Here is an 18,680-nt window from a genome sequence, read left to right as displayed (position 1 = left end):
AATAATCAGAATCACTACAATTTAACACAAGTGGAGGCCAATTAAATTGGTGTGTGATTTTGAAGGTGATTGGTTACACCTGAGCTAATTTACATTTGCTAGTATAAGGGGGGTGGACACTTATCCAACCAAATTATGGGGAGTTAGGGGGAGAATGGTTTAACTGGGGTAGTAAATATCATAGTTTTGGATGGAGATGACCTGAGATGGTGGTGCCTCCTCATCGGATAAGGATGCAACATAACAAAAGGAACAGCAGAAAGACGGTGGAAACCCTAACATCAGGGCCGAGGGACAAAATAAACAGAGAACGCGGGTAAGAATGACGGGTAGGGGAACATGCAGGGGGAGGACAAGATGGATACAGGAGCAAACTCCGAGGAAGGGAAAAAACAGGGAAAACCAAGATAATCTAGTTTTGTATTTTTCATTAATTTTCTGAAATTTGTAGAATTTGTTTTTCACTTGGAAGTTTTGGATTACAATGTGTATATAAAGGTGTAAAAGACTGATTTAATGCAATTTACTAATAATGGAAAATATGGAAAATAAATAATAATGGAAAGGTTTGAACACAACAAGAAGAGGAAGGGGGAGAGAAGGGAAGAAACAGAAAATGGAGAACCAATCAACACCTAACAAACGAACAGGGGTGAGGGAGAGGAGGTAAAATCAAAATAACGTAGAAAAAATGGGGGGATGCTTTGGGAATGGGGTCCTTTGGTGTATAAGATATCACACTTCTATTTGAAGACAAAGTCGAGGCTCATAGAAGAGCGAGAACACCGATCGCATAAGGATGCAACATAACAAAAGGAACAGCAGAAAGACGGTGGAAACCCTAACATCAGGGCCGAGGGACAAAATAAACAGAGAACGCGGGTAAGAATGACGGGTAGGGGAACATGCAGGGGGAGGACAAGATAGATACAGGAGCAAACTCCGAGGAAGGGAAAAAACAGGGAAAAGTTTTTTGGATGGGGGGGGGGGGGGGGGAGGGAGGGAGTTAGGGGGAGAATGGTTTAACTGGGGCAGTAAATATCATGGTTTTGGATGGAGATGACCTGAGATGGTGGTGAACAGCTCTTTTGAAGACCTGGCGGGAACAACCATATGGAAGAGGATGTGGAATTGATTTCACACGCAGGAAAAATAGGAACAAATGAGAGATGAGCAGTGATCCTGGATTTAGGGATTTTTTTTAACAAGGGGTAGATGGTGGACCTCTTGCACTCTGCAGATACCTCGATGCACCCACAAGGCCTCCATCCAGAGCTGTATGGAGTACTACCCTCCTCTCTGGGCTAGCTCCCCTGCCTCCCCTGCCCAGCTTGACGCAGTAGAAACCCCAAGATTATTCAAGGTTATTGGAATCTCCCGCGATGAAGCTGAGTCGATTCGTCGATCACAACGTCATCGCAGACAGATCCCTGGTTTCTCCCTCTGCTACTGCTTCCTTTATGGTGTTTCCCCTTCTGCTCTTTCCATGGTTTGCCCCTGTCACCCCCAGGTATCTGCAGGGTTGCAAAAGGTCCACCATCTCATTCGTTCCTCTTTTTGCCACGTGTGGAATCGATTCCACATCCTCATCAATCTCCTTCTTCCCTCCAGGTCTTCAAAAGAGCTGTTCACCACCATCTCAGATCATCCGCAATCCAAAACCATGATCTTTTCTGCCCCAGTTAAACCACCCTCCCCCCCCCCCCCCCTTCCCTTAAAAATTTCCCCTGGGTTTTTCTTCCAGAGAGTTGAGTTTGTTCCTGTATCCATCTTGTCCTCTCCCTGCATGTTCCCCTACCCATCATTGTTACCGCGGTCTCTGTTTATTTTGTCCCTCAGCCCTGATGTTAGCGTTTCCCCTTATCCTGGTGTCGTACCTTTTGTTCTGTTCCATCCTTATCTTTTTGGTGTTTTCGCTCTTCCATGAACCTCTATGAACCTTCCCACCCCCAGGATTGTTAAAGTATAGAATTCAATAATTGTTGATCGGTTCCAACGACACGTCCCTCCATACCGGCCCAGCCACAACCACAACTCTTCTACCCGCCTCCAAATCTAAACTCTCCTACAAAATAGAAAATCATTCCAAACAGGAAACTTACTGTTTTTCAGGATGTCGTAATGGACACAAACACCAGACACAAATACCTAATGCAACGTGTTACAGTGGGTGATGTTATAGACACCGCAGAAAATGGCAATAAATTCCTGCATTAATTAATTTTTACGACATTTACAATCTACATTTTATTAAAATGTATTAATATTCCACCAAAGTCTCCTTTGTGTCAATTATATTAACCCCCACCAGCTCCGTCAATTATTCTCGTTCTACTCCTCCCCCCACTCCCAGCCACGGTAGTTCTCTCCCTCCCCCCCCCCTCCTCTAGCTTCCCCCCATCCAACACTAGCCCACCAACTCTCCTCCCCTCCACCCTTCCCGAGCTTTCCCACATCCAACCCTAGCCCACCAACTCTCCTCCCCACCCACCCTTCCCGAGCTTTCCCCCATCCACCCCTAGCCCACCAACTCTCCTCCCCCCCACCCTTCCCGAGCTTTCCCCCATCCACCCCTAGCCCACCAACTCTCCTCCCCCCACCCTTCCCGAGCTTTCCCCCATCCACCCAGAGCCCACCAACTCTCCTCCCCCCACCCTTCCCTAGCTTCCCGCCATCCATCCCAAGCCCACCAACTCTCCTCCCCTCCACCCTTCCATTGCTTCCCCCATCCACCCCAAGCCCACCAACTCTCCTCCCCCCCCCACCCTTCCATTGCTTCCCCCCATCCACCCCTAGCCCACCAACTCTACTCCCCCTCATCCTTCCCTAGCTTCCCCCCATCCACCCTTAGCCCACCAACTCTCCGACCCCCCTCCCTTCTCAATACCCCACCGCCATCCCCTCCCCCGCGAACAATATGCGTTTGCACGTGCACGCACACTGGATCAATGGGAAAAATGGCAATGGAGGAACAATGGGGAAATCTGAGACAAACACATCGCACATGAGTGAATGAGTGACGGAAACGGAAAAGGGCAGAAGGGGATCAACAAGAGTAGAAGAGAGCGGAGGTGGGTATGGGGAAAAGGATGAGGTGATGATGGGCAGCACTCTCAATTTCATTTTTTTTAACCAAACCCTGAGTTCAGATATCCACCTTGTATCGGAAAGGCAATGGCAAACCCTTTACTGTAATCTTTGCCAAGAAACTCCTTGAGCAACATGGAACCTGCACACGGAAACTAGATATAGAAATTGATGGTTAATGGGAGTGTACATACATGATGGGCCAAATGTCCACCTACATGATGGGATGGGCCAAATGTCCACCTACATGATGGGTCAAATGTCCACCTACATGATGGGCCAAATGTCCACCTACATGATGGGCCAAATGTCCACCTACATGATGGGCCAAATGTCCACATACATGATGGGCCAAATGTCCACCTACATGATGGGCCAAATGTCCACCCGTATCTGCTTCTGGGTGCACAAGTCACGTCACATTTGAAGGAGAAGTTGATAAAGCGATTGTAAACATCGTCATCTGAACCTGGTTTGTGTCTCCGATGGAGGTTCTTGGTTATTCTCTCGGGATTTCCTGCAGAGCTCGAACATCGTCACCTCGCTGTGTGTAATTCCGCAGATCTTTTCCCTGTCAAAACGACTTCATGTGTTGAAAAAAAGGATTGTTTGGGTACATGTGTTGTTTATTGATAGAGGAGTGCACAAGATTACAGAAATGAAGAAGATAAAAGATGGAGGAAAAGCAACAGGTGGACCTCGAGCGGGGATGATATCCACCATGGATCACTAAAGGGTTTGGATGAAGAACAACACCACAGAGGTCCCATTACCCCATGTAAAGGAAGAATGAGGACAATCTTTGCCTTTTCAAAAATGGTTGAGAAGATTTGCTAGATCGTGATATCTTCTCTTCTGTATCTTCCAAACACAGTTGTCGCTCCTGGTCGACGGGCACAATACCCACAACAAGCCTTACGTTTCCAACTTGGGAAACACCTTTTACAACAACTCTTATGTCCTCATCTTTGGTACTTTCCCCCACCCATTCCATCCTGGTCGACGGGCACAATTTACACAACAACCATGACGTTTCCAACTTGGGAAACAATGTTTACAACAACTCCTATGTCCCCGTCCTCGGCCCCATCCCCAAGCCTTTTTTTTTCTACTTCCGGAGTCGAAACGGTCGGTCCATTTCGCGCGTCGTCTCAATCTTCCTTTTCCCAAATTCCCTTCACTCGATGTCTGCACCAGGAAAGGGAAAAGGGCATATAAGACACAGTATAGGGTATACCACATGGGACCAAGTGAAGGGCCAAGGAACCACAACCTGCACTTTATAATCAGCAGCAACACTGTTGTTACTGGACCATCATTTTCATGTAAATGAATTCCTGAACTTGAGAAACGAATGGTTTGCATTGTACCAGCATACAGTTGTGGAGTTCTCGCGAGATCTTTGTCAGCGAGTCACGTCTTTTCGAAGCTATCACGCTCTCACGTTTTCGAAGTGAAGTAATTGTTCACAATTGTGTTTTTGTCGAAACTGTATTTATCTTTCGGTGTGTGTACCTACAGTGTGTCCTTAGGAAGATTCTCGGTGTTAATTTTTCATACCTGTATAGAAAATCGTCGGTTAATTCGTGTCACGTCTTTTGAGGCCTTGGAGGCTACCGTGTCCTACCTTGAGGCTTTGTTTTTCTCTCAGCGGTCTGTCGATTGTGCCCCAATTACTTTCGTTCTGTTTGTCCCAGTCTTTTCACCCCATACGTCCTTGTTTAAAATTTCAACTAAAAAATAAAAAATAAAAAATTTTTCCCTTCTTTATTCGTATTCGTTGTTCTTATTTGTTTATTCGTTGTTCTTATTCGTTCGTTCGTTCTTCAATCATGTGTTTCACCTCCATTTCCCCACATAGTTTTCACTGTTAAATTTTAAAATGTTTAAACTTTCCCCTGAAGTACTGTATTCTGTCATATATTATAACACCTTTTTCTTCTTCTTCTTTAAAACGGTGTTTTCGACTTGCTCACCAAATCTATTCATTCCAAAAAAAAAATTCCATCTCTTACCGTTCCTCTTTCCTACATTCCCTAAACTCACCTGCACTCCATTCCCCCTCCAGCGTCCTCAAACATATTTTTGACTCGAAGGTCACAAGAAACTCATTTTGCAATAAATGTTCGTTTCCCATTAATTGTACACTTTCTAAAATCCAATCTCACCCCTCCCCTCCTAATCTTCCCCATCACCCCTCCCCTCCAAAACTTCCCCATCACCCCTCCCCTCCAATTCTCCCCCCTTGCCCCTCCCCTCCAAATCTTCCCCATCACCCATCTCTTTCAAATCTTCCCCCTTGCTCCTCCCCTCCAAATCTTCCTCATCACCCATCCCTTTAAAATCTTCCCCCTTGCTCCTTCCCTCCAAATCCTCCCCATCACCCATCCCGTTCAAATCTCTGCCCTTGCCCCTTCCCTCCTAAACTCCCCCCACACCCCTCCCCTCCTAGACTCCCCCATCTCCCATCCCTTTCAAATCCCCCCCTTGTCCCTTCCCTCCTAACCTCCCCCGTCGCCCCTCCACTTCAAATCTCCCCACCCTCATTTCTTCTCCATTTCCCCCCTCTCACCCCTCCTCCTCAAAGCGACCTCCCCGCTTCTTCCCCCTTCCAACTCTCACCTCCATCTCCCCCAACCTTCTGCCTCACTCTTCCCCCTCCTCAAATAACACCTCACTGTGCCTCACCCAATCACCATCAAACCTTTTGTCCGCCCCATCCTTCCCTTTCTCCAAGCTATTCTGAAATCTCTGACACACCTTCAACAGCTCTCCCTACCTCTTCCTCCTCTTCCACATCTGACCTTACCCCCCACCCCCCCCTGTTCTGTATCCGATGCTCCCCCTTCCGCTTAATTAACGGTATGGACCTCAAACATCCGGGGCCTTAGCTCAAACTTGACTGATCTCTCCATACAGGTTGCTTCTGACAAACCAGACGTGATCTGCTTAACAAAAACTTTCCTCCTTCATGATGTCTCTGATTCCTTAGTATCTCTCCCAGGTTACTCCCTCCTCCGGTATGATAGACCTGAGCCTCGTCCTGGAGGTGGGGTTGTTATCTTTATAAAAAACTCTCTTCCTCACTCGCCCTGCACTGCCCTCTCTCCACCTCACCCCCAGGAATACCTCTGGCTACGGCTTCCCCTTCGCTCCGACCTTTTGTTCATATGTGTGTTGTCCCGTCCACTAAACAATGATGACTCCATCTACATATCGCTGTCTGATAATATGGACCAACTTATATCTACTCATCCCAACTCCCTCTTCCTCATATGTGGTGATTTCAATTGTCACAATGCCAATTGGCTGGTAGTGGGTACCTCTATCACCAGCCATGGCTCCTCAGCAAAGGACTTCTGCGAGTCACTGGGACTGACACAATCTGTCAATTTCCCGACCCGGATCTCAGTCAACGGAGCATCTTCTCTTCTGGACTTGGTTATGACTAACTTCCCTGAAAATGCCTGCTGCTCTTCTTCTGCTCCAATCGGCTCATCTGATCATGTGCTTGTTAAAGTGGACATCTCTCTGACCATTCTCAGGGAGCCTCCTCAGCGTCAACGAGTCTGGCATTTCACTCAGGCCAACTGGCACGGTCTTCAAGCAGCCATCAATCATCTGGACTGGTCTCCCATCTCGACCGCCTCTGACATCAACTCATCCTGGGAATCCTGGGAACCCAGAAACAACTTGACTTCGTCTCCTCAAAAGCAAATTCAACGGAAGGAAATCTCATTTCCTTTCACAAAGCCCCAAACAAGTGTGCGTCCACCCTCAGGAGAGCCAGGAAACAATATCTCTCCGTTCTCAAGACCGAACTCTCTTATCTGTCTCCCTCTTCCAAATCCTGGTGGCATCTGGTAAAATCTGTTCCTGGTGTTTGTTCCCCCTCCATCCCCTCCCTTACCTCAAACGGATACACAGCTGACTCCGCACGTAAAAAAGCTGAATTCCCGAACTCTGTGGTTGCCTCTAAATCTTGTGTCCCAAACCCATCCCTCTCAGTACCCACCATACCCAGTCGTACCCAGCTACTCCTGGACTCTGTGTCCTTTCCTCCTGACAAGGTGGAAAAGTTTCTGTCAACCCTCGACTCTGATTCTGCAACTGGACCTGACGGCATCAGCCCACGGGTCCTAAAATCCTGTTCTTCCGCTCTTTCACTCCCTCTCTCTGTTCTCTTCACCCTCTCTTTTGCTCAAGGTCATCTGCCATCTGCTTGGAAATCAGCCAACATCACCGCGTTACACACACACACACAAAAAAAGTCATGGAATCCATCATTGCTTCGGATATGAAATCTTTCCTCTTCTCCAATGGCTTGATCTCTGATCATCAATTTGGTTTCAGACCAGGTCACTCTACTCTGGACATGCTGCTTCTGCTGTCTCAACAATGGATGGAGGTCCTCAATGCCAAACAGGAAATTAGAGCTGTCTCCCTCGACATATCACGTGCCTTCGATACGGTCTGGCACCCCGCTCTGCTCACCAAACTCTCCTCCTTTGGTATCCATGGAAATCTCCACGCATGGCTGGCGGACTTCCTCTCTAGTCGCAGTCAACGTGTGGCCCTGAATGGGTTTCTCTCATCTCCTCTTCCTGTTCAGGCTGGAGTCCCCCAAGGCAGTGTTCTGGGCCCTGTGCTTTCTCTTGTCTTCATCAATGATCTCTCTGACTCTTGAAAATTCTCTCTATCTCTTTGCTGATGACTCCACTCTCTGCCGCTCCATTCCTCATCCCTCAGATCGGCAGTCTGCAGCCTCCTCACTCTCTGCAGATCTGGACAAAATCACAGACTGGGCAAACAAGTGGAACATGTCTTTCAATCCTGACAAATCTCACACTCTTACGATGTCTCTCCGAAAAGACCGACTGGACAACCCTCCCATCCAGTTTCTGAATAATCCTCTCCAAGAAGTTCTGTCACTCAAGCTTTTGGGTCTCACTATCTGCTATGATCTTTCCTGGGAAAAACACATTTCCAAGCTGGCCTCCAAAGCCAGTTGCCGACTGGGCATCCTCCGTCGTGCCAAGTCCTTCCTTGGCACAACTGAGCTCCTCACCACATACAAGGCTTTCATCTGCATCTCAATGGAGTACTGCTATCCCCTCTGGGCTGGTGCTCCTGCCCCACACCTAGCTCGTCTTCACGCTGTTGAAACCAAAGCGTTCAGAATCATTGGAATCTCCCGCGATTAAGCTATCTCCGAGGGCCTTTCACTTACTCACCGCAGGCAGGTTGGTGGTCTTTCCGTTTTCTACCGATTCCTCTCCGGCCTTGCTCCCCCAGCTCTCTCTGGGATCTGTCCCCCAAATATTCCTACAGGTTGCACAAGATCTGCCTGCAACCCTCTTATGGTTAAACTGCCAAAATCAAGACTCTCTGCTCACCTTCACTCCTTCATTCCTCTTTTATCCCGCCTCTGGAACAAACTCCCTCACTCTCTTCAATCCCACTCCACCCTCCAGGTCTTTAAAACAGCTGTTCACCACCATCTCTTATCTTCCCCCATCCAAAATCTTGATCTTTTCTTTTCTACCCCCGCTAATTTCACCCCAAATCCACTTTTTGAAATACCAACTTCTTTCCTGGAAGTCCTTGGTGTCCTTTTGTTTTATACTTCTCCCACCCCGCTCCCCCTTCCCACGCCTCCTCCCCCCAAGCCCTCTCCCTCCCACACATCTCCCTTCTCTCAAATGTTGTGTTTGTGTGCTTCACCTTCTCTCCCCATCTTGTCTACCGCTCCCTCTTTTTTATATATTTTGTTTATCTGTTTGATTTTTTTTTTTGTGATAAATGTTAGCTCTTTCACGAGCCTCGATTCTGTCTACAAAAAAAAAAAAATACACATCCACAGGTGTACATGCCGGCAGGTGCCCCTGGCAGTAGATCCACACACATGCCTGTGCACACCACCATTTTGAAACACCACATATGTTCATGGAAAACTTGATCCTGTGTAATCCATAGGACCAAACATTGTGTGTTATTCCACGCACACTCATGACTGTGAAATGTTTCCATGAATATTTCCCAAAACAAACAAGTTTGTGAAATCATGTTCAAGATTAAGATCCATCAGGAAAACACCACAAAGGGATACCTACTGCACTTGGCAGGTAAGAGTGACCGTGGATGGTGCTGCTTGGATTGGCAAGGTTTGTTATCTGAAGAATACACAAACAAATGGCAGATTAATATAAAGTGTTACTAAAGACAAAGTTTGTTATAATAACACAACGTGATCCCAAGTACCTGATTTTAACCACGTGTAGTTCACACAATCGTGATTCAAATATAACTTGTGTTTTTATCAATGGCAGAGTAATGATTCTTCATTCATCATCTTTGAACCGATTTGTCATTATCGTGTTGGAAACAAATACTCATAATCACGTGGTGCTTGCTTCAACACACGAGCTGAAAATCTAGATGGTGGTAAATGAGATCTCAAAGATGGTGGAACAGCTGATGATGAGATTTCCCATCACATGTTGGTATGTTCGTGTTCCCCTGTCAAGCCCTGCCACGCGGTGCGGAGAAACCCGGGTTCAAATCCCAAATACCATGTGTTTGTACATTCTCTGATGATGTCCTTGTAATTCACGTGACGTACATTGATGTCTGCTGATGTGTTTGTCCTGCATGTGATGTCTGTAGGAGCTAATCCACGAGACATACAGTCGTGGCTGAAAATATTGGCACCGTTGCACCTTTTTCCAAATAATTCACCATTTCTTCCTGAAAATGGTTGAAATTAAAAAAATATTTTGGTGTCCACATATGTATTTCATCTGTTTGCAGTGGAGCAAAACAAAAAAAAGCTGAGAAAATTACTAAATCTTAGCTTATTCCACACAGAAATCCTAAAATCGCCCGGACAATATTATTGGCATCTTTTAGAAGTTGTTCGAAATAATTAGATTTCAAGCAGGCGATTCTCCTTTACTTTGGAATTGAACTCATCTGTGGTGAGATACAGATGCCTGGGATATAAATATCACTCATTCAACCAGTTTGAATAGAGAAAAGGAGTCATTCTGCTGTTTTGTGTCACTGTGTGTACCGCAATGAGCATGGAGAAAAGAAAGAAAACCAGATAATTGTCTGAGGAGGCCAGCCACAAGATTGTAGCCATGCATGGACAATCTCAAGACTACAAATCCATCTCCAGAGACCTTGATGTTCCTGTGTCCACCAGACGCAATGTTATCAGGAAGTTTAAGGCCCATGGCACTGTGGCCAACCTCCCTGGACGTGACCGCAAGAGAAAACATAATTGAAGATTGCAGCGAAGGATTGATTGAATGGTGGAGAAAGCACCTCGATCAACTGCCAAATACAGTAGATTCAAGCTGACGTTCAGACACAAGGTACGACAGTTTCAAATCACACCATCCGCCGCCAACTCATTGAAAGGAGGTTCTATGGTAGGAGACCCAGGAGGACCCCACTGCTGAGAGAGAGACATAAGAAAGCTGAACTGGAGTTTTCCAAAACACACCTGAACAAGCCAAATTCCTTCTGTGAGAATGTCCTGTGGACAGATGAGACAAATTAGAGCTTTTTGGTAAAGCACATCATCTCTATGTTTACAGAAAACAAAATGAAGCCTTCAAAGAAAAGAACACCTTCCCTACAGTCAAACATTGAGGAGGTTCAGTGATGTTTTGGGGTTGCTGTGCTGCCTCTGGCACTGGGTGCCTTGAATGTGTGCATGACATCATGAAATCAGGAGATTACCAAGGCATTTTGTAGCAGCAACGAGTCCAGATCTAAATCCCATTGAACACCTGTGGGGAGATCTGAAAACAGCAGTTGGGAGAAGGCACCCTTCAAATCTGGAAAAACTGGAGCAGTTTGCACAAGAAGAGTGGGCCACAGTGCTAGTAGAGAGGTGCAGGAAGCTCATTCATGGCTATAGGAAGCGCTTGACTGCAGTTATTTTGTCCAAATTCTGTGCTACCAAATATTAAGTCTCGGGTGTCAATAATTTTGTCAATGCCATTTATTTTTGTTTTCTGATTTAAAAGGATATATTAAGTTCTGAATCAAAAACAAAGGTTCTGTAATATTAACAGTGGAAGTGGGGAAGTTGTGGAGACAAAATACTTTTGTGAATTTCAACTTATTTTTCTTTGTTATTTAAGTTATTTCTTATCTTCTGGAGTTATTTGAAAAAAATCGCAAGGGTGCCAATATTTTTGGCCACGACTGGACATCAATCTTACTATATAATTCACCAAATGTCTGTCTGTCTGTTCCTAGGTACCACAAAAACGGCTGAACCGATCGCAACGAAATTTTGGGTGGGTAATCCTGGGACCCCTGGAGTAAAATAGGCTATATTGTTTTTCCAATTTTTCCAATTTCCAATTTTTCCAATTTTCCACTTTTTCCAAACACGATGGAATAATATTTATCGATATGAACAGTGATGTGGCTTTATTGAAATTCTACAAATACTGTTTAGATTTTGATGATTTGCGTGTGACACGATTTCATGGATGTTTATATAAATCGTTTAAAATAAAAAAGCCTTAAATTTCTGATATTTTGCCTTTTCATTTGGGCCTCCCAATTGAAGCCCCGCCCGTAGGGCAGGTACCGTTGCTAGTATAAAAAATACACCAATCATGGAAACTTACAACTGATTGGCTGAAGGTGTGATGATGATGATCGATTTACTGTGCGAGTATGTACTGTGCGAGAACGGATTGATTACAGTGTGATGATTGATTGGCTGTTCAGTGTGATGATTAATTGGCTGTACAGTGTGATTCATTGGCTGTATTATAAGTATTATGATGATTGATTGGTTATGTCATAAGTATGATGATTGATTGGCTGTGTATTAAGTATTATGATAGATTAGCTGCATAGTAAGTATTATGATGATTGATTTGCAGCACAGCGTGATGATTGATTGGTTATGTGGTAAGTATTATGATGATTGCCTGTATTATAACTATTATGATGATTGATGGGTTGTGTATTAAGTATTATGTTTGATTGGTTGTGCATTAAGTATTATGATGATAGATTAGCTGCATAGTAAGTATTATGATGATTGATTTGCAGCACAGCATGATGATTTATTGGTTATGTAACAAGTATTATGATTGATTGGCTGTATTATAAATATTATGATGATTGATTGGTGATGTCGTAAGTATGATGATTGATTGGTTGTGCATTATGTATTATGATGATTGATTTGCAGCACAGCATGATGATTTATTGGTTATGTAACAAGTATTATGATTGATTGGCTGTATTATAAATATTATGATGATTGATTGGTGATGTCGTAAGTATGATGATTGATTGGTTGTGCATTAAATATTATGATGATAGATTGGCTGCATAGTAAGTATTATGATGATTGATTTGCAGCACAGCATGATGATTTATTGGTTATGTAACAAGTATTATGATTGATTGGCTGTATTATAAATATTATGATGATTGATTGGTGATGTCGTAAGTATGATGATTGATTGGTTGTGCATTATGTATTATGATGATAGATGGGCTGTATAGTAAGTATTATGATGATTGTTTTTCAGCACAACGTGATGATTGATTGGTTATGTAGCAAGTATTATGATTGATTGGCTGTATTATAAGTATTATGATGATTGATTGGTTATGTAGTAAGTATTATGATGATTTATTTGCAGCACAGCATGATGATTGATTGGTTGTGTAGTAAGGATTATTATGATTGGCTGTGTGGAAAGTATTATGATTATTAGTTGGCCTTATGGTAAGTATTATGATTGATTGTCTGTGTGGTAATTATTATAATGATTGATTAGCTGTGTAATAAGTACTATGATGATTGATTGACTGTATAATATGATTGGCTGTGTAGTAAGTATTACGATGATTGATTGGACGTATATTAAGTATTATGATTGATTGGTTGTGTGGTAAGTATTATAATGATTGATTAGCTGTGTAATAAGTACTATGATGATTGATTGACTGTATAATATGATTGGCTGTGTAGTAAGTATTATGATGATTGATTGACTGTATAATATGATTAGCTGTGTAATAAGTACTATGATGATTGATTGACTGTATAATATGATTGGCTGTGTAGTAAGTATTACGATGATTGATTGGATGTATCGTAAGTATTATGATTGATTGGTTGTGTGGTAAGTATTATAATGATTGATGAGCTGTGTAATAAGTACTATGATGATTGATTGACTGTATAATATGATTGGCTGTGTAGTAAGTATTACGATGATTGATTGGACGTATATTAAGTATTATGATTGATTGGTTGTGTGGTAAGTATTATAATGATTGATTAGCTGTGTAATAAGTACTATGATGATTGATTGACTGTATAATATGATTGGCTGTGTAGTAAGTATTATGATGATTGATTGACTGTATAATATGATTAGCTGTGTAATAAGTACTATGATGATTGATTGACTGTATAATATGATTGGCTGTGTAGTAAGTATTACGATGATTGATTGGATGTATCGTAAGTATTATGATTGATTGGTTGTGTGGTAAGTATTATAATGATTGATGAGCTGTGTAATAAGTACTATGATGATTGATTGACTGTATAATATGATTGGCTGTGTAGTAAGTATTATGATGATTGATTGGACGTATAGTAAGTATTATGATTGATTGGCTGTGTGGTAAGTATTATAATGATTGATTAGCTGTGTAATAAGTATTATGATGATTGATTGACTGTATAATATGATTGGCTGTGTAGTAAGTATTATGATGATTGATTGGACGTATAGTAGGTATTATGATTGATTAGCTGTGTAACAAGTATTATGATGATTGATTGGCTCCGTAGTAAGTATTATGATGATTGATTGGCTGTACAATATTATTGGCTATGTAGTAAGTATTATGATGATTTATTGGCTGTATGATATGATTGGCTGTGTAATAAGTATTATGATGATTGATTGGCTGTATAATATGATTGGCTGCATAGTAAGTTTTATGATGATTGATTGGCTGTATAATACGATAGGCTGTGTAATAAATATTGTGATGATTGATTGGCTGTATAATATGATTGGCTGTGTAGTCAGGATTATTATGATTGATTGGCTGTGTATTAAATATTATGATGATTGATTGGCTGTGTAATACGTATTATGATGATTGACTATTATATGATTGGCTGTGTAGTAAGTGCAATTTCGACGAAACTGGTCTGACGTAATGATGCCTCGGTCTGTGATTCGCACACCTTGAATTGCTGTCTGCGGAACGGACTCACCCGTTGTCGATGTATCGGTTCTTCTTCCCATGAGGTGCTGTCGTTCCGATGTTTTTGTCCATGTCCGAACGTGGCACAGACAAAGCACAACAATGCCAGCTGCAGTAATGCCATGACGAGGATCGGACTCCCAGAGAGCAACAGAATTCAGGAGGGACTGACTTATATTTAAGAGAGATAAATAAATAAATAAATGTGATGAAGAAGAAGAACGTGAGAGAAAAACGGATGTTTAAGCTGCAATAAGAGATTGGTTAAGAGGGGGACACAGATAAGGTAGTTTGTTTCTAACAATGGTTTATGAAGAAACCTTGTGGCTTTGATTTTGCAACAAATTACACATTTTTACTCAACGTTACTTAAACTTTGGTGTGGCAGAAAGAGAAGGCAAATTCTCTTCATTTATGTCCTTTTTTGATATACATGGTCGAGGCTCATGGAAGAGAGAAAGGGCACACTGGAGGGGGAACCACCAATAGCACGGTCGAGGTAAGAATGAGGTCAGGAGAGGGGGAGAAGGAAACATGGGGTGAACAAGATGTATGTACTGTGTCTATAGAAAGTCTACACCCCCTTTCAAAATTTTCACCTTTTGTTACCTTATAGCCTGGAATTAAATTGCATTAAAACAGACTTTTCCACCTTTATTTACACATCGTAACCACAACTTCCAAGTGAAAAACAAATTCTACAAATTTCAGAAAATTACCTTAAAATACAAAACGAGAATATCTTGGTTGGATAAGTGGAAGGAGTAGCAGAGAGAGAGAGAGAGAGAGATAGACCACCGACCTGTTTGTGATGACGTAGTGATAGACCCATAGACTTAGCATCATTGTGGGAGATTGCAATAATCTTGGGGTTTCCACAGGGTCGATCTGAGGCAGGGGAGCCATCCCAGAGATGAGGGCAGTACTCCATCAAGCTGTGGATTAAGGCCCTGTAGGTGGATCGGAGTTCAGGTGTGCCAAGGAAAGACTTTGTATGATGGAGCATGTCCAATCTGCGGCTGGCTTTGAAGGCCAACTTTGAAATGTGGTTTGCCTAAGAAAGATAATGGGTGAAAGTGACACTCAGGAATTTGAATGACTAAACGTTCTGAAGGGGATTGATAGGAAAGTAGATGCGAGGGTTTACCAAACAGTTCTTTTGGAGAGAGAGAGATTTATTGATCAGAATTGAAAGACATATTATTCCAAGTGTTTGACCTGTAGCCGAGGAGGCCAAAAATTCATTTCATTCCACACCCACTACATCTGAAGTCTGATTTCACAAAGTACAAGAAGAGTCTTCCTGGAACAACCCCAAGAAGTATGTAGGGTCAAATTGTGGAATCAGTTTTATCTGGAAGCCATTTTGTTGGCAGAGAAGGTGTGTGACAGGTTAACTCAGATTGGGGTAGAGGAAACGTAATGGCCTATGTCTTTACTATTCTCCAACCGATTGTGATGATTTAGGTAGAGTTGGAGTAGTTCATGACAGAAATATGTGGTGGTTCTTCTTGAATGAGGTGAATTGCACTTCAAGTTCTGCCACCTTTCTGGTCATACTGTTGGAACCCATCTGTGGATCAGTCCCATCGGCCGATGGGTCTGACCCGTTTGGCGACCCATCTGTGGATGCACGAGAAATGACAATGCAGACCCATCAGCCGATGGGTCTGCGCCATCTGCGGATGTGTTGTTCACCTTGAAGGAATGTGTATGCATCAATGGTGGATGAGTTAACCTAACCCTAACCCTAACCCTAACCCTAACCTAACCCTAACCCTAACAACCCTAACCCTAACCCTAACCCTAACCCTAACAACCCTAACCCTAACAACCCTAACCCTAACCCTAACCCTAACCCTAACCCTAACCCTAATTGAAGATTGAATAAAAAAAGATTGAATAATAATGATTGAAGAGCACCATTCTGTCAACACATTCCTTCAAGGTGAACAACACATCCGCAGATGGCGCAGACCCATCGGCCGATGGGTCTGCATTGTCATTTCTCGTGCATCCACAGATGGGTCGCCAAACGGGTCAGACCCATCGGCCGATGGGACCGATCCACAGATGGGTTCCAACAATACCATTGGTGTCCTTTTTTATTGTTGTTCCCTGCGACCTGAACGAAGGCACTAGGGGAGATATCAGAAGGGATCGCGGCACCAGACAGCTCAGATTTAGCCAGGATGTACTTTGCATGGCTCGTACCAATGGCTTCCGCTTCCACTTCATCGTAGGAGACGCCATGACCAATTATGTTCATCAAAATGAAAAGCTACTTTTAACCTGTCATATGGCGGATTGATATTGCTAGACTGACATGTTTAGGCATCTTTGTTTGTGCGTGGGATGTGGACGCAACGTCGTCTTGGGCCAACATCAGAATTCATCTTTTGTCCGCCTCATTGCTGCATTCTGGAGAAGTGAGTCGTGTCCTCCCTCTTTTTTGGAGTTTGCAATGATCCAGCACAAAATCCAGTGGAAACGTAAGCAGCCACCAGCGTCAGATCATCGACACTCGAGTGCCTAACCGAATAACATTGACACTTGCTGATTTCAGTAATTTTCAGTTTTGCCGTTTGGTACAATAAATGTCTTCTGTTATGTCGGTGTGGTAGTGATATGTAGAGTCAGGTAGATTTGTGTAGGTAACATGCTCCGACTGTCGTGAAGAAGAAGAACCACCACCATGTAATAAGTAGAGGACCTGTTTCGCCCGAATGTCTGGTGAAGTTGTATATTTGTGCCCGGCACGAGGTGGCGGGGCATGTTATTTAGCTCACGGATTAGGTTAAGTAATTCCCTGCTTGTCATTCCCGATGTGATTGATCCTTTGTCCCTTATGGCACCGCAATAGACTCTCATGAGAAAGTGCCCATTAAACGTCACTTGATAATAAAACATACCGGAAGCTAGGCATCAAGCACTCGGGATGACAACCCTGACTTGGCAGGCACACATAGCTTGGGCAGGCCGAGAACACGCCCCGAGGAGCCGTGATTGGCCAGGGCTCTTGATTGACAAGGAAGGCCGGAGTAAGAAGGGACTGGCTGTTTGGTGGAGGGAAGGCCAAGGAGGACGCATGTCGGGTATTGGAGGAGAAGCACCGATGATGTCAGGGCCAGGATGTAAAAAGAACGTCTGACTGGCATTTTCCCTCTTGTTCTCTTGCCTGCTCTTCCTTTTGCTCTCTTTCCATCTCTTCCTCTTGCTCTCTTGCCTTCTCTTCCTCTTGTTCTCTTGCTTTCTCTTCCTCTTGCTCTCTTGCCTTCTGGCGCCTGCCTACCCTTGTGCGCTGATGAACCCTCTTGCATTCTTGTTCTTCTCTTCTCCCTCCTCCCATGCTGGATGTGAAAAGAAACGGTTGAGCGCTGACGAGCGCCCTTGTCCTTGTCTGCAAGGCCTTGTTGAGCCCTTGTCTGCACTTCTGGACCTCGGTGCGGACGGTAGTGTGCCGAGACCTTGCTGGGGATTGTGAGGAGGCCGAGTTGCAAACGAAGAGTTGGGAACGAGGAACGGTGCGACAACCCCTGTTCGCTTCGTGCTCGACGGGGCCAGGAGTGAGAGGACGCTCGGTGTAGTCCGGGAGCCGTGGGGTCGAACCTGGTTTTGTTGGATAAAGTTTTCTTCTCTGCTGTTTCTTGTAGCCTGGCGGTAGCTCAATAAGATTCAGGAGGGTGCCTGGTGAGATCCCTTGGGCAACTCAAGATATTAACCCCCTCATGCCCTATGCGCCCAAATCATGAAAAAATGGGAACTTTCCATAATTTCATGGTGAATACTCACATCAAATGCATCAAATTTGCTGTCTCTGATATTTATTCACACAGTACTTAATGTACAATCAAATATGATTCAAATTTGAAACAATTAACCCTTTTCTAGCTGTTCCAAATCAGTGAATTTCCACAATTCTGATTACACGCTTTATAAATCGACATTTTGTAGACCAGAGTAAATGAAGAGAGAAATCTACAGAATAATGTCACAGTGACTATGAGGAATTTTGAACCCTTCTTAACCCTTATCTACCAACCCACAATAAACATGTATCAAATCATGGTTATGTACTACAGGGTGGCCCAAAACGTGTCCCTGTCCAAAATTTGAAACGAGCAAGGCCAAGTTCTGAAACCTACTGACAGATTGTATTGTGCTGTTTCATGTCCTACAATACATTGTAGAATTAGAAACACTGGCATTCTGATAATGGCCTAGTTCAGGCTACTTGGGTCTTGAGCATCCTATCCTGAAACATGCACAAAACATTGTGCAAGCTGAGCCTTTAACCTGACGACTGCATCTCT

General features: G+C 43.7%; 2 protein-coding genes across 7 annotated transcripts in view; both read right to left on the bottom strand.

Moving 5' to 3' along the window:
* Positions 1-14,525, bottom strand: part of LOC144889545 (uncharacterized) — a 36,815-nt gene extending 22,290 nt beyond the window's left edge. Inside the window, exons 1-3 of one of the 3 annotated variants that reach the window (XR_013621859.1) lie at positions 14,378-14,525; positions 9,201-9,260; positions 3,486-4,275 (exon numbers count right to left, since the gene is read on the bottom strand). Coding sequence is in view for 2 of the 3 variants with exons in the window: in XM_078770209.1 (XP_078626335.1) it covers positions 9,197-9,260; positions 14,378-14,491 (178 nt within the window). In the remaining variant the exon portion in view is untranslated. Of the gene's footprint in view, positions 1-3,485; positions 4,276-9,196; positions 9,261-14,377 lie in introns of those variants that run through there. The other 2 variants (XM_078770209.1, XM_078770207.1) reach the window with 2 other exon arrangements.
* LOC137415872 (E3 ubiquitin/ISG15 ligase TRIM25) overlaps positions 1-18,680 on the bottom strand; it is a 732,877-nt gene that overhangs the window by 354,105 nt on the left and 360,092 nt on the right. The gene's annotated exons all lie outside the window — the stretch shown is intronic.

The sequence above is a fragment of the Myxine glutinosa genome, chromosome 1 (assembly GCF_964187855.1).
Source record: "Myxine glutinosa chromosome 1, kmMyxGlut1.1, whole genome shotgun sequence".
In the NCBI taxonomy this organism is placed as follows: Eukaryota; Metazoa; Chordata; class Myxini; order Myxiniformes; family Myxinidae; genus Myxine; species Myxine glutinosa.
The sequence above is the reverse complement of the archived record's forward strand: the minus strand, read 5'-3'. Positions and strand labels throughout refer to the sequence as shown.